Below are 13867 nucleotides of genomic sequence, written 5' to 3'. Positions count from 1 at the left end.
AAGTCACAAATAACATTCATAGTTCCAAATCATTAAAGTTGGATTATAAATGAGCACATTAAAAACAGAGAACAGCCCTCTAGTGTCAAACTCTGCAGAGTAAAGCTCCAACAATGAGCTCAACATCCATCTGACTGAAGGGCGGATAACTACATGCAGTTCTACAAGTGACCTGTGGGGGCAGCAACGCGCCGCTGCTGCGTCAAGTCTCCTCCCGACATCATCACCAGAAGAAGAAGCTAACATGAAGAGGAAGTAGAGCAACTTGGCGCGTTTTGGATGAAGATTACAATAAATATTAGGCAACAAAATGGACTGCAGCACTGCTGACATGCCCACTAATGTGGTCAAAGACCGCCCAGGTAGTTAGATATATAATGGCATTTTAAACTTCAGCTGCGGAGGAGACATTGGAGTTGTAGCTAGCTTAAAGCTAAGTTAGCTTACAACTTCGTCATAAACATCACTGCTGCTGCTGCTAACGTCTTTGTTAAACGGTTGATATAGGAGAGATTATGCTGTCAGATCCACTGACGTGAGCATTATGAGCCATACAGCGACATTAGCTTAATAAATCAAAACAGTAGTGAGAATATTTATCAAAAAGTAGTTTCACTACCTTAAGTACTGTGCTTGTTACTCGAGTACTGTAACGTTACCTGAGTAACGTTACTATTTTGTGAGAGTTTTTCCCTACTGCAAAGCAATATTTGCACTTTTTACTCCACTACATTCATCTGTCATGTGTAGTTACATAAAACTTTATATACTGTATTACAAACATACGAATGACTTCTAAAATATTATCCATATTGTGATTAAAGTTAGCTCAACCAGCTCAAACATTACAAAAAAGCTTTTGAATTGTTATTGAATAAGTACTAATCTAATAATATATCACATTTGGTACAATTGTTTGCAAGGTACAATTCTTCATTGTGAGTGTTGTGCTTATAATACTCCTGTATTTGTGCTTTGACTGTATTCTTACACTGCTGAATGCAACTTTTGCCCTAATACAGTATGTGAATACCAGCAGCTGACCTTTCGTTACAGATGGTTATTGTATGGTTATCATATGAGTTATTAACGTCGCCCTCTCTTAGACAGCTTTTGACTTAAGTTTTTTTTTTTAAAAATGGTAAATTAACTTTAAGGATTTTCAGTGGTCTGTCAATATATTTATTAGTGGAAAACTAATATCTCTCAATATCCCAATAACATTTACAGATAATAATAATCTAATAATCTTGGTGCTTCAGTGGTCCATGACACATATTGTGTTTGTGTGACATAACTGATTGGACTCTGACTTGGAACCTTTAAAGCCCATCATCTTAATTTTCTCATCAACCAGTACTGTCAAACAAACAAACAAAAATTGCCATAAAAAAATAACAATCTTAAGTATTCACAAATATGCTTTGGCCATTAAAAAGGTCCAGTTTTTAAGTGATACCTCAAAATGATGGGGATGGACAAAAAGAAGTGAGGATAACATATGAAACAGTCAAAAATGCTGTCCATTAAAGTGAATTATTTTCAGCTCAGAACATTGTAAGCTTTGAGTGCAAAAGGGTAAAATTGATTAAGCTTATATCTTCTCCTTTTGTAGCTTCAGATGTCTCCTCGGATGACGAACCTTTGATAAACCTGAAAATCTCTGCATCGGCTAAGAAACCAGAGAAAATAGACGACACGCCACCCAGAGCTAATGGCACAAACAACAAGAAAGCAGGTGATCACAGTGTCAATGTCATCATCCATATGTCAGCTGTATTTTTCTGATTTCTCTGTGGAAGGGATGGTTTAATGTTTCTGTATGTGACGGTTACAGATTTAAGTACAGATGAAAGCTCCGACAATGAGCCGCTCGTAAAGATTGCCAGAGCTGCGAAGAAACCTTCCTCACTGTCTCCGAGAAAATCTGTTGATGCAAAGAATAAAGGTAAGATTATTTATCTCCCTGCATCAACAGGAAAGTTATGTGCAGCAGATACTTATTTTCTTCATGTCCTGTACAGCATCACTGGATAAGGATGATAGTTCAGATGATGAACCTTTAAGTAAATTGGCCAAGAAACTTGACTCCAAACGTCAGAGAAAAGTATCTGTCACACCAAAAGCAACCCCGGTCACGAAATCCAAACGGAATGCAGCAAGGAAAACAGGTAATTGGTAAAGGAGCTGCTCACCCCTAAAATAATGAATACATATTTTCCTCTTACTTGTCGTGCGAGATGTGAGATGATATTAGAAGAAAATAGTTTCTGCATGAAACTGCGTATAAAGATCTGGATTATCTTGAGTATCCGGATCATGAAGAAACATTGCTGTTGAGTTTCACATCACAAGCCTAATCTAGATCAGTTATCATTAAGAGAAGGCAGACATCTCTATGGCCAGTATCTTCAAAACTCCCTAGCTCACATCAAATAATATAGATACATCAATAGCTCTAGAAGTAAGAGGACAAATATGCATTTTTTGATTTTGGGATGAACTGTCAGTTTAAAAAATGGAAATCAACTAATTTGTAGTTGTTTCCTATCGCACTTATCCTAAAAATAAATATTTGTTCCAGTCAAATATGCAGAGTCTTCCAGTGACAGCTCAGATGATGAACCACTGGCAGTAATGAAGAGGAAGCTGACAAAGGCTCCTAAAGCGCAAAAGAACGGCAAGAATACCAAACCAAAACTGAAAGACAAATCCCTAAAAGGTAGGCATCACTTTCACGAGACTGGAATTAATTTAAATCAGTTTTATTACAAGTGCTAATCTCTTGGATTAAAAAAAAAAACTTTCACCCTCAGACAGCAGCTCAAGTGATGATGATGTGCCGTTGTCGAACCTCATTGCCAAGAAGAAACCAGTGAAGAAAAACACAAAGAAGACAGCTGGATCACAAGTCAGTGTGTCAAGAAAGAGACGAGGTGCTGTAACAGTAATGACTACACGGACAAAACATTATATGTTATACAATGATTTATGATTTACCTCCTTGTTGTTTTTGTTTGGCAGAACCTTCTGATGAAAGCTCGGAAGATGAACCCTTGATTAATCTTGTGAAAAAGAACCGCACAAACAAACAAACAAAAAACAAAAGGAAGGCTTCGTCTCCAAAGAAAAGGGGCACAGCTCCCCAAAAGCCGAGAAAGAAGCTTGTGTCAGGTAAAGACGATGAGCCAGCCGGTCTTGTGGTAGACTGTTTCTAGGGGCTACATGATACTGCTTAAGTCCTTTACTGGATAGAGAAATGCACAAGAAAACATCATATTATGAAGAAGCTCTCTAAATCTGTCATTCATGTATGTTTCATTTAAATGTTTAGGGTCAGAAAGCAACAGTTCAGAGGACGAACCCTTAACTCATCAGGCAGCAAAACACCCACAAGTGACCAAAATCCTGAGGATAATACTGGAGAGGTGTGATGGTGAAGAAACAGGGGCAACACAAAGCTTGAACCAAACCACTACAGGTACTGATTACATATCAAGTTATTACTGATGCTGTTATAGAACCTAAAACTAAAGCATAACATGATTCTTACTCTCCCAAACAGACAAACCGATTGCTGAAAAGGACTTGAGTAAGGAGTCAAAAGCCTCAGAGGAATCATCATCAGAAGAGTAAGAAGACGAAATAAAGCTGAAACAGGTTGAAGAAGCTTTTTGTTACCTTTCACCTTCTGGACGTCAACGTTGGCTCCATGTTTGAAGGACTTCACAAAGTGTCATAAATCCTTTGGAGAGAAACCTAAAAATTACAGTTAGTGGTCAATGTGAAGTTTAATTGGTGTTTTATATACAGTACATACATGTTCATTTAAGGTGTTAATATTTTTACTCTTGTTTTTAAGTTTGGGATCAAATTTTGTAGCTTCCTGAAAGATTCTATGCACAGTTGTTCATGTTATTTTTTAGTATTCTTGCCTATTGTTTGCACTGTCTGCTCTGGTTTTATTTTTTTTTAAAGGGAATTATTTAACACTTATTGATGTAAATTACTGTCATGCTTTTATATCAACTGTACGCACAGCATGCAGATGTGAAGATATATTGTGTTGGATTAAATACTCACATCACAATGAAGTTTACTGACAATTCATACTGACAATTTTTCTTCCTCTTTATCGTATCTGTCATTTTCATACCAGTGGGAAGTCATTTGTAATACTGCTTCCCAATAAAGTTAGTACAGGAGCTTTGGATGGGCTGGCTGGTTAGCATGCAAACATACATAGATGTAATGATATTAAAACTGTTATTTTTTCACAATGTGTTGAAACTTTTTAGTTATTTTTTTAAAAAATGCTTTCAACTAAGAGCAGCTACAGTCAACAGCAGTTAGCAGTCAGTTTGGTGAAATGTTGCCCCTTGTTTGTTTGTTTGTTTGTTTTGAGTATGAAAATGACAGGTGACCAGCTCTTACATATTGCACCTTTAATTAAAAGTGTATTGTTAATTGCAAATGAATGCACGATTATTTATTCCTCTCCATAAAGCAACAAGAAAACCTAAAGGTTTAGCAATGATACAATTTATGCATATGTATGATACATTACTTTTAAGTTGCTCAAACTTATCCATTGTCTAACATATTAATTATTGTTTTAGCTCTAAATAATATAAACTAAGAATGGTCTCCAGACTTTCTACTTGAGAAGTTGAAAAAAATAATATGTTTGAGCATTTTCCCTTCACAAACAACTTGTTTAAATTACTAGACTTTCAATATCATCATATCATTTTCAGTTGATTCACTGTTGTTTGAGCTCTTAAAACTCATATTTCCAAAACACTTGGGCAGGATGAGATGATTCAAGAAAACAAAACCTTAGAAGTTATATCAAATAATGATATTATATTGTTAAAATACCCAAAAAAGACTTTTTATCTGTTCTCTTAAATGACATGAATTCCAGATGAGGTTTGGTCCTCACTCTTCTTCGTTGCTCTCTGTCGGCATCCGCCACTTCCGCTCTGTCCAGCCCAGCAGCAGTTCTCAGCCCAGTCCTCCACACACTCCACATCACAACACCACCCCTGCACAGCTGCTGCTTCACCACGTCGTGCCGGAAAAGTTTATCTAGAAAAAAAAAAAAGAAGAAGTTTGTAGGTTAGCTTGTCACCTGCCGTGCTTAACGCAAAGCCGGGTATTGATTTAAGGTCTGTTGGGTTAGCTAACTGCTTGTTAGCTAGCATGCTGCTGTCTCAACACATCAGACAACTCTCGGATTAATTTGATATCGTCATGACCGAGATAAGATGCCGGAAAACGGAGACTACTTCTGAGGGAGATAAAGAAGAAGATGAGCGCCAGAATGAGCCTGAGCTGCACACTACGCGTAAGTTTAGCTAACTTAGCAGTTTGCTACCTGAGCAGCAGTTAGCTTCCTGTGTAAGAGCATCTGGTAACTTCAGCTAAGTTTTCCACCACGACTCATCAGTGTGATGCTCGTAAAGATCGTCTCTTAGACTGTGATTGTTTCAGTTTCAGTTTGTTTTAACGCAGATATTAATGGGCCGGTGAACACAGAGGATGAGGAGAGTGTGTCCACTGGTGAAGCAGAGGACAAGCAGCAGAAAGATGAGGCTGAAGTTAAAGAAGAGGATGCTCAACATAAACAGGAAGCATCAAACACAGCTGAGTCAACTGTCAGAAGGTCCAAGATGTCTTCTGCGTGTAAGTTTGTGTCATATTTATTGAGGTTTCTGCACTCTCAGCGCTGTCAGCCATGTCAACTTTACATCAGTCTGTTTACTGTCACTTCACTCCTGTAGCTTGATTGATCATCTGATGATCAGAATCAGAAGTATAACTATATCACATGTCATTCTTGTGGAGATCAATATTTGTATTAATTTGCGATGTTCTGAGGGATTTCTTTCACATTCTTAGAAACACATACGCACACATAGAGATGAAATTCTGTTGAATGTCATTGTGTTTATTTTTGTTTGACTCCTGCAGTACCTGGTCAAACCTGGACAGTCCTTTCTAAACTTCAATCTTTATTTGGAAGTCAGAAATATTACTTATGTCATTGATATTTAACACTTGTTCCCAGTGAGATGATCTTTTAAAATGCAGTTATTTTGTAATAAAGATAACAGATGTAGAAACTAGTAGATGGTTACTATTAAATAGATAATATACCTTGAATCATTTAACAAATGAAACATGTATAAAAACACAAGAGCTGTGCAGTGAAACGAAGAGAATGGACTGCATGAAATACCCTAAGAACGTGCAAATATTCGCAGTATGAAGACAGTTAGGAATGTGCAAAGATAACACAAAAAAGAGAGAAAGATAAGAAAGATAAAAGCAGGAAAACAACGGCACTTGTTCCGATATGTGATGTTTGTTTTTACGTCTCCGCTCCCTCAGCAGGTTTTCTGCAGTGCCTGGTGAGGGTGTTCTTCGGATGTTTGGCAGCAGTTGCTTGTGGCATGCTTTATGCTGTTTATCTGTCAACGTATCATGACAGGAAGTTCTGGTTTTCAACTAGGCAGGTGGGTGACTGGTGGCTTACTTTATTTTCACTGCACTGCCATATTATATCATTTTTGAATTATATTTCGATGCGTTTTAGGAGTTGGAGCGTGAAATCACTTTCCAAGAAGGCAGCGGACTCTATTATTACTACTACAAGCACATGCTGACGGCCCCGTCGTTTGAAAGAGGTACTTGTACCAGAGGAGAATCTTTTAGACACCTTCAACAACAAAACAGACAATAACTTGGGTTCAAGGGATGTCATCTCCTCTGTTTGTTTGCACACTTTAAAATATATGCAAAAATAAGAAGGATGACAAATATTATACAGTGCAGAAAAAGGCAGAAAACCCAGTGGGCTTATTTGAAGCGTCCAGCAAACAGAAAATGAAAAAGGTGGTTGGATAATAGTAGCAAAATATGTGTAGTAATAAATACAATGACAATGTTTTGATGTGCTTCCTTGTTTGTTCTCCAGGGTTGTACGAGCTGACGATAGACAACAAGACTGTTTCAGGTGAAACCATCAACATAGTGGAACGCCTGTCTCTGTATCCAGAGCTCATCACGAGCTTCGTATACAGAATCACAAGCAGCCAGGTGAAGGTCTCTCTTTCGCTTTGTGATCAGCTTGCTTCAAGTTAAATCAAGCACAATTATAATCAAATTGAGCGTATACTGTAGACAAGACTCAACAGTCCCCTTTATCCACATCAAATTGTACTCGCTCATAGATACCAGGCCCCTAATCACGCTCAGTTTTATTCACCCGGAACATACATATTCATTATTATGTCAGTTTTGACCAGCCTACAATACCGTTGTGTCATATTATAATCAGTGATAATGTGAGATGTGAAAACAAAGGCACCAAACCAGGACAGTGTTCTGTCTTGGAGGAGACCAACACTTGCAGACAGACTGGAAATAGTAACATAATTCCTGTCTTAGACGACCTCGGGCCCTTTCAGTCTGAGCCTCCTCCGGAAGGGAAGGATTTATTGCTTAGCAGAACAAAAAGAAAAAAAGTGCAAGTCAGGGCTCAGAGAGAACTTGTGCTTTAGGTGGTTTGTATTTGTACTTCTCTGTCTGCTCATAGAAAACATATAGCACGACAAGTAGCATAGATTTACTGGATAGCAAATGTCACAATGAAAGCCCTGAATCAAGAAAGAAAACAAATTCTCCATGTGGTTAAGAGTCTGTCCTGCTGCTGGAAACCATCAGACATGAGGTACTATGGGAGCTTACGTGCCAAAAAACTGTAAAGATGTTTTTCAATAGAAGTGAATGGTCATAGGTTGTCCGAACGGCTTACATTTTACATGGAATCCATCAGGAAAACACAGTTGTGGCAGACAGAAGTGTAAGTGGAGGAGAAGGGTGGAGGAGGAGGATACACCTGGAGCAGACTAGACAATATGACCCTAAATGATGCCCAATAAAGATAAGCAATGGATGGCCTATGCTTTATCTAAAAAAATCAAGCCTTTGCATAGCTTTACCTTACAAGAGATTCTGACAAAAAACAAAATGAATGCAAACGCTATGCAGAGTTTTCGATTTGTCCGTGTTGATTATTTTGGCCTTGTCGGGGATCAAACCCTGATGTTTCTGTCTCTTCCTTCAGGATGTTGTGGAGCCAATCTACTTCTACATCGGAGCCGTCTTCGGCCTGCAGGCTGTCTACGTCACTGCTCTGTTTGTGTGTAGCTGGGTGATGAGCGGCACCTGGGTGGCTGGCATGTTGGCGGTGGCCTGGTATGTGATTAACAGGTGAGAGGAATTGTGCTTGTGCCTCATCGTGTTTCTTCCTCCTATTGAAGTCGATCAACATAGTAAAGTCAACTTCAACATACATCCTTTCTTTTACCATTTTTCCCTGTGTTGCGCCTCTTCAGCTTTCTGAAAACAAATACTTTTAAATGTGATAACTCTCCTGTGGTTCATTTCCTCCTCAGACCAGACACAACCAAAGTGGACCACGCCATCCCTCTGCGGGACAACTGGGCTCTGCCTTACTTCTCTTGCCAGGTTGCAGCTTTGACTGGATTCTTGAGTAATAAAATCAGCTCTGCCACTGAGGTGAGCCCCTCAAGAAACCGATTTTTGTTTTAAATAATCCTCTGTCATATCCAGGTCACGTACACTCACTGTTAAACTGTTGTCGTCTGTAGATGTTTTGCTATCTTACCATGAGTGCCACCACCGTCACCTTCCTCCTGGTGTGGGAACACAGCCACTACGTGCTCTTCATCCAAGGCCTCTGTCTTTTCCTGCTTGACTCCTTTGACCTGGTGCCGCCACGTAAGGTAATGTAGTCCATCAGTGTTGAGGTGAAACATTTCAAAGCTTTGGCCAGTTATTTATGAATATAGGCAATGTTAAAGCAAAATCCTGTCCTTCAGGACCAAAAATGCCTGTTTATAAATGGATTCTGCGCAGAATTGTCCTCAACTCACATTTTTACCGGTTCCATCTGTCTTTCTCTCTTCTCCATCTTCCCCATATCTTCAATGTTAAGATGGCTGATATTCACAAGGTGTACCTCAGTTCCTTGTTCCTCGCCTACCTGTTCCAGTTTCAGAACCCGGCGCTGCTCAGCTCGCCTCTGCTCTGCCTCCTGATTGGCTCAGTGCTCGCGAGGTACTTCCAGGTAGAGTTAGCTGCTCCCTCACATCAGAGCTCAAACGGATGATGATCACTGAATTTTGATAACTGAATAATCATTTAATTTATTAGGAAAGAAACATTCTCCCTCACCTTCTCAAATATCAGGATTTTACTTTTTTTAAAGTTATCTTTACTATGCTTTGTTCTTTTTTTCTATTTGCAGCAAAAGATGAAGATGGGACCTCTTGTGGCCAGAGTTCTGAAGCTCTTCCTACATTTCCACCTGGTCTTCACCACAGGGATCACCTTCAGTTATCTGGTCAAGGTAGGATCACATTGCCTCATTGGCTGCCTCCACTGATCCATGTGTCCCTCTGAAGCTGTTGGTTAATCAACACTGTGTCTCATTTACAGAAACTGATACCTGTGAGTGAAAGTGACTTCATATTGAAGTTCCTTGAAGTAAAATTCGGGCTCAACACAACAACGTGAGTTTCAGCTATTGAATTAAGTTTTCTGGCTGAACATTGGTTAAAATAAATGCTGGCACTGTGTGTTATCCTCTGTGGTGATGAACAGTATCCATATTAGTCACTTTGTTGTTCTAACTTAATGTAATCTGATAGAAATGTTTTCTCTCCTTTTATTTTAGCGACTTTGTCACCAACTTCCTCCTGTGCCAAGAGAGTTTCCAGGCACCCGGTCAGGACTTATTTCTTCGACTGACGCAGGCATCAGTCCTTCCTTTCTATTTCCTGGTGCTCGCTGTCTGCCTGCTGTCCACCCTGCAGACCATTTACAGAAGACTCAGGTTAGACAGTTGTGTCAAACAAAGTGTATGACATGATTTCTCTTGGGTGTCTCTTTAAAAAAAATGTATTGTTGTAACTTATTTTTCAAGGTGTCAAGTGGCATAGTGACATATGACCAAATTAAATGGCAATACACTGAGAAAAGAAAGGATAAAAGTACAAACAACATCAATAAATAAACACACAACAATGCAAATGTACATCTGATTGAGGCTGTAGTAAACATTTATCATGGTTTCCTGCTTTCACACAGTGGTCAACCAATGACAACCAACCTCAGACTTGAAGATGGACGAATAGGAGAGCAGCCGGAGGTCATCTATCATGTTTTTCACACGCTGCTGTTTGGAGGCCTGGCTCTGCTGTTCGATGGGTACGTCCATCAGCCTAAATGTATGTTTAAGAGTTTGAACCTCTAAACCTGTTTCATGACTCACAGCGAGACATCGACTGTGTTCTCTTTTTTTCCATCAGGATGAAGTATTTATGGACCCCGTACGTCTGCATGTTCACAGCGTTCGGCGTGTGTTCTCCGGACCTCTGGATGACTGTGTTCAAGTGGCTTAAACTGAAGTCCATCCATCCTGTTGTTCTGGTGAGTCGTCTCATATATTCACTGTTAATAGCTTTCATCATAAAGAACTGGGACTCCCACAGACATATTGACAATAAGAGCGCAGTTATAAAAAAATCTCCCTCCCATATTTAAATGATAAATGATTAAATTTGTAATATTAGATATCTAGGTCAACCTACTCTTTCTTAAAGCTGTTGATTTGAACTCTTCTTTGTTCACTCCACAGTCTCTGATCCTGAGCACTGCAGTTCCCACCATCATTGGTTTCAGTTTGTGGCGAGAGGTAAGATTTTCAGTGCTTTATCTTTTAACACTCCTTATGTCTGACATTTTAAAGCACCTAATATCTTCCAACACCGCTTTCTTCTGTGTTGCAGTACTGCCCTCGTGTCTTAGCTGAGTTGTCAGATCTGCCGGAGTTCTACGACCCAGATACAGTCGAGCTGATCAGCTGGATCAGGTGGGTCATCAGTTCTTTCAAAGATTACCTATATTAGTCTTTATCATGGTGGTATCTGATGTTTTCTTGCTGTCTTCCAGGTCACAGGCTCCAGTGGCAGCTGTCTTTGCAGGCAGCCCTCAGCTGTTAGGAATGGTGAAGTTGTGTTCAGGTGCAGCAGTTACCAGTTTACCACTTTACTCAGACATTAACCTGCTGAGGAGGACTGAAGATGTGAGTGAGATGAGCATCAACAACTCACTAAATGCTGTTGCATGGTCACCATTTCTCCCCTTAATTTCTGCTGATTCTAATAAAGGCATAATACGGCATTAGAGTAATTTTAGCCGTGGTCCATATAATGTTGATTTTCCTTTATGTTTACAATAAACTGTTTTTTTTCCTTTGGTTAATATCCTTATTTCTTCTCTTCTTCCAGACTTACCAAGTGTATGCAATGAGGTCTGCGGAGGACGTCTATAAGATTCTGACCTCTCAGAAGACAAACTATGTGATCATCGAGGAGTCAATCTGTAACGAGCTTTCTCTCAATAAAGGCTGTCGGATCAAAGACCTGCTCGACATCGCTAATGGACATGTGAGTTATTCATTCACCTCGAGCCACCAAGCTGCAGATTCCCATCAGTCTGCAACCAAACATACTGACATTTTACATCATGATTTCATGTATTTCTGGTCTTGGTGCTAAGCTAAGCTAGTAATAGAGTAATATTTATCATCTTATCTAACTCCAAGAAAGAATTTGTGTTTTTCCAATATATCCAACTCTTCTTTTTTGCCTTATTGATTATGACATGATATGATATTTCCGTTTCCTTCTGTCCCATTCAGGTTGTTTATGACAAAGGAGAGATTTACTCTTTCTCCAAGCACGGAAGATTCTGCCAGGAGATTAAGTTGAACTACTCGCCATACACAAACTACTTCACTCGAGTTTTCTGGAACCGCTCGTATCACGTCTACAAAGTGAACTCTGTCATATCTTTCCAGTACTGACGGCAGCGTCTGCCTCTCTGCTGAGACTCGGCTCCAGTGTTTCATGTCATATCTGAAATGTAACACAGAGGACTACTGTGTGATTCTGCAGTTAGTGCTCAGAGAAACGTCTCCTCACATCCTGGTGTCAATGCAAATTCAAACCAACTGGGATCAACTGAGCTGCACATCGTTCTTTTTTTGTCCGACAGGTTGTTTGATAAACATGAAAGGACCATGCCGGAGTTGCAATACGCCATATTGATCACTGTACTGTAGTTTTTTAAGCTGTGCGTTACCCTTACTGTGATGCATTTAATGAATGGAGAGGTTGATGTGTGTGTGGTCTGCGTGTCACTTTGTACAGCTTGAACAGCTGAGATTTACTTAGCCTCATTATTTTAAAATAGTGCTGCAAGTAACGATCAATCTGTTGATATTTCCTGATTAATTGAGTAGTTGCTTGGTTGAAAAATGTCGATCAGTGTTTCCCACAACACAAGCTGTCGTCCTCAAATGAATTATTTTGTCCTCAACCCAAAGATAACCAGTTTACTGTCATAGAGGAGAAAAGAAACCAGAAAATATACACATGTATAAAGGTGGAATAAGAGAATTTTTACTTTAAATTACTCAAATTAATTATTAAAATAGTTGCCCTTTGGTTTAATGGTTGACAACTAATCAATTACTCATTACAGCTCTATTATCAGACAACAAATGTTGTCATATTTTTGGTCATGCTTGCAGAGGCGGCTCTGTAGTTCCTCCACTTTGGTCCAAACTCAAATATCTCAACAACTGTTGGATGTATTGTTGCTGTCTTTAGCACAGATGTTAATGGTGCCCAGAGGTTTAATCACAATGATCCCGGTGTTCCTCTGGCTTGTACTGTCGCTCCACCAGCAGGTCAAAGTTCTCACTCACTCTGTGAAATATCTCTACATCTACCCGACAGTTTGGTAAAAACTATGGCATGGACAGTCATGGTTCCCAGAGGATGAAGCACAATAACTTCTGTGATGCCCTGACTGTTACTCTAACTTTAAATCTTACACACATTCACGTCCCATTCAGGTTTAATATATAATGATGTTGGTGTGATTCCTCAACATCACATCCAGTGCCATCATTGGGCCAAATTTTAGTTCTGAGCACCACTCATCAATATCTGTACAACTGCTGATATTCCCATCAGCCTCAGTTGTACTTTTGGGTTTTGTGCTCATTAGGAAGTGTTAGCATGCTAACAGGCTAAACTGAGATGTCAACATCTGCTAGTTAAGCAAATCGTGATGATGTCTGCATGCTAATATCAAAGTTTTAGTAATTGATGAGTTAACGAAATGTTTTTATTTTATTTTTTAAAATGCTCGTTACATTTTTCCAGAGCCTAAAGTGACGTCTGTAGACAGTCCAAAACCAAAAGCATAGTTGTTTATTATCATGAATGAATCAGAATGTAAGCACATTTTTGACATTTTTGCTTGTAAAAAATAACACATGACAGTAGAAACTACATCTTTGAATTTTGCGACTCTACTGAGAACTTTGTCTTTCTCAGCTGTAAACAGTATTGGAGGCTTGTTCTGAAGCTGCTTGTCTCTGTTGCATATCTTCATCCTCTTCGTCTGGAAACCTTTATTTTGAGACGTGAGAACTGACTGTCTTCTCTTTATCAGTCAGACTAGCTAGACATCCCGTCCACTGGTTGTTACCTTCAAGTATTTGGTGGTGAATTCTTTCTGGTGCTATTATGCAAATCTCACCAATAACTCCCTCTACAAAGGCCCTATAGAGAATAGGTTTTATTGAATTACTACGTAAATTAAAAGTATGTATGAGTTGATATTTTGTGTTATGCTTATGTGCTCGGATATTTCCTTTAACTTCGCCTCCAATGAATTCATGTTGTTTCCACTCCTC

At 39.2% G+C, this 13867-nt stretch overlaps 2 protein-coding genes across 3 annotated transcripts; both read left to right on the top strand.

Annotated features, from left to right (window-relative positions):
• The first annotated feature begins 203 nt into the window (after nucleotides 1–203).
• Nucleotides 204–4106, top strand: LOC119016506 (nucleolar protein dao-5-like). The gene is made up of 9 exons (XM_037092348.1): nucleotides 204–362; nucleotides 1616–1738; nucleotides 1838–1948; nucleotides 2025–2171; nucleotides 2585–2722; nucleotides 2817–2936; nucleotides 3025–3174; nucleotides 3335–3481; nucleotides 3566–4106. The coding sequence occupies exons 1-9, from the start codon at nucleotides 311–313 to the stop codon at nucleotides 3634–3636; spliced, it is 1059 nt and encodes a 352-aa protein (XP_036948243.1). The 5' UTR covers nucleotides 204–310; the 3' UTR covers nucleotides 3637–4106.
• Nucleotides 4107–4964: 858 nt separating this feature from the next.
• LOC119016515 (probable C-mannosyltransferase DPY19L4) lies at nucleotides 4965–13790 on the top strand. Of its 2 annotated transcripts, none has more exons than XM_037092373.1 (19): nucleotides 4965–5350; nucleotides 5518–5688; nucleotides 6400–6521; nucleotides 6602–6692; nucleotides 6983–7104; nucleotides 8135–8280; nucleotides 8466–8589; nucleotides 8682–8816; nucleotides 9029–9160; nucleotides 9341–9442; nucleotides 9532–9605; nucleotides 9770–9928; nucleotides 10183–10302; nucleotides 10404–10524; nucleotides 10733–10789; nucleotides 10884–10966; nucleotides 11047–11179; nucleotides 11385–11543; nucleotides 11798–13790. In XM_037092373.1, the coding sequence occupies exons 1-19, from the start codon at nucleotides 5257–5259 to the stop codon at nucleotides 11960–11962; spliced, it is 2310 nt and encodes a 769-aa protein (XP_036948268.1). In that variant the 5' UTR covers nucleotides 4965–5256; the 3' UTR covers nucleotides 11963–13790. The 2 variants fall into 2 exon arrangements, with proteins under 2 accessions (XP_036948268.1, XP_036948267.1); XM_037092372.1 differs by having other exon boundaries at nucleotides 6397–6521.
• Nucleotides 13791–13867: the final 77 nt, after the last annotated feature.

Source organism: Acanthopagrus latus, chromosome 3, assembly GCF_904848185.1.
Source record: "Acanthopagrus latus isolate v.2019 chromosome 3, fAcaLat1.1, whole genome shotgun sequence".
NCBI lineage: Eukaryota > Metazoa > Chordata > Actinopteri > Spariformes > Sparidae > Acanthopagrus > Acanthopagrus latus.
This window is presented reverse-complemented; position numbering and strand designations above follow the sequence as displayed.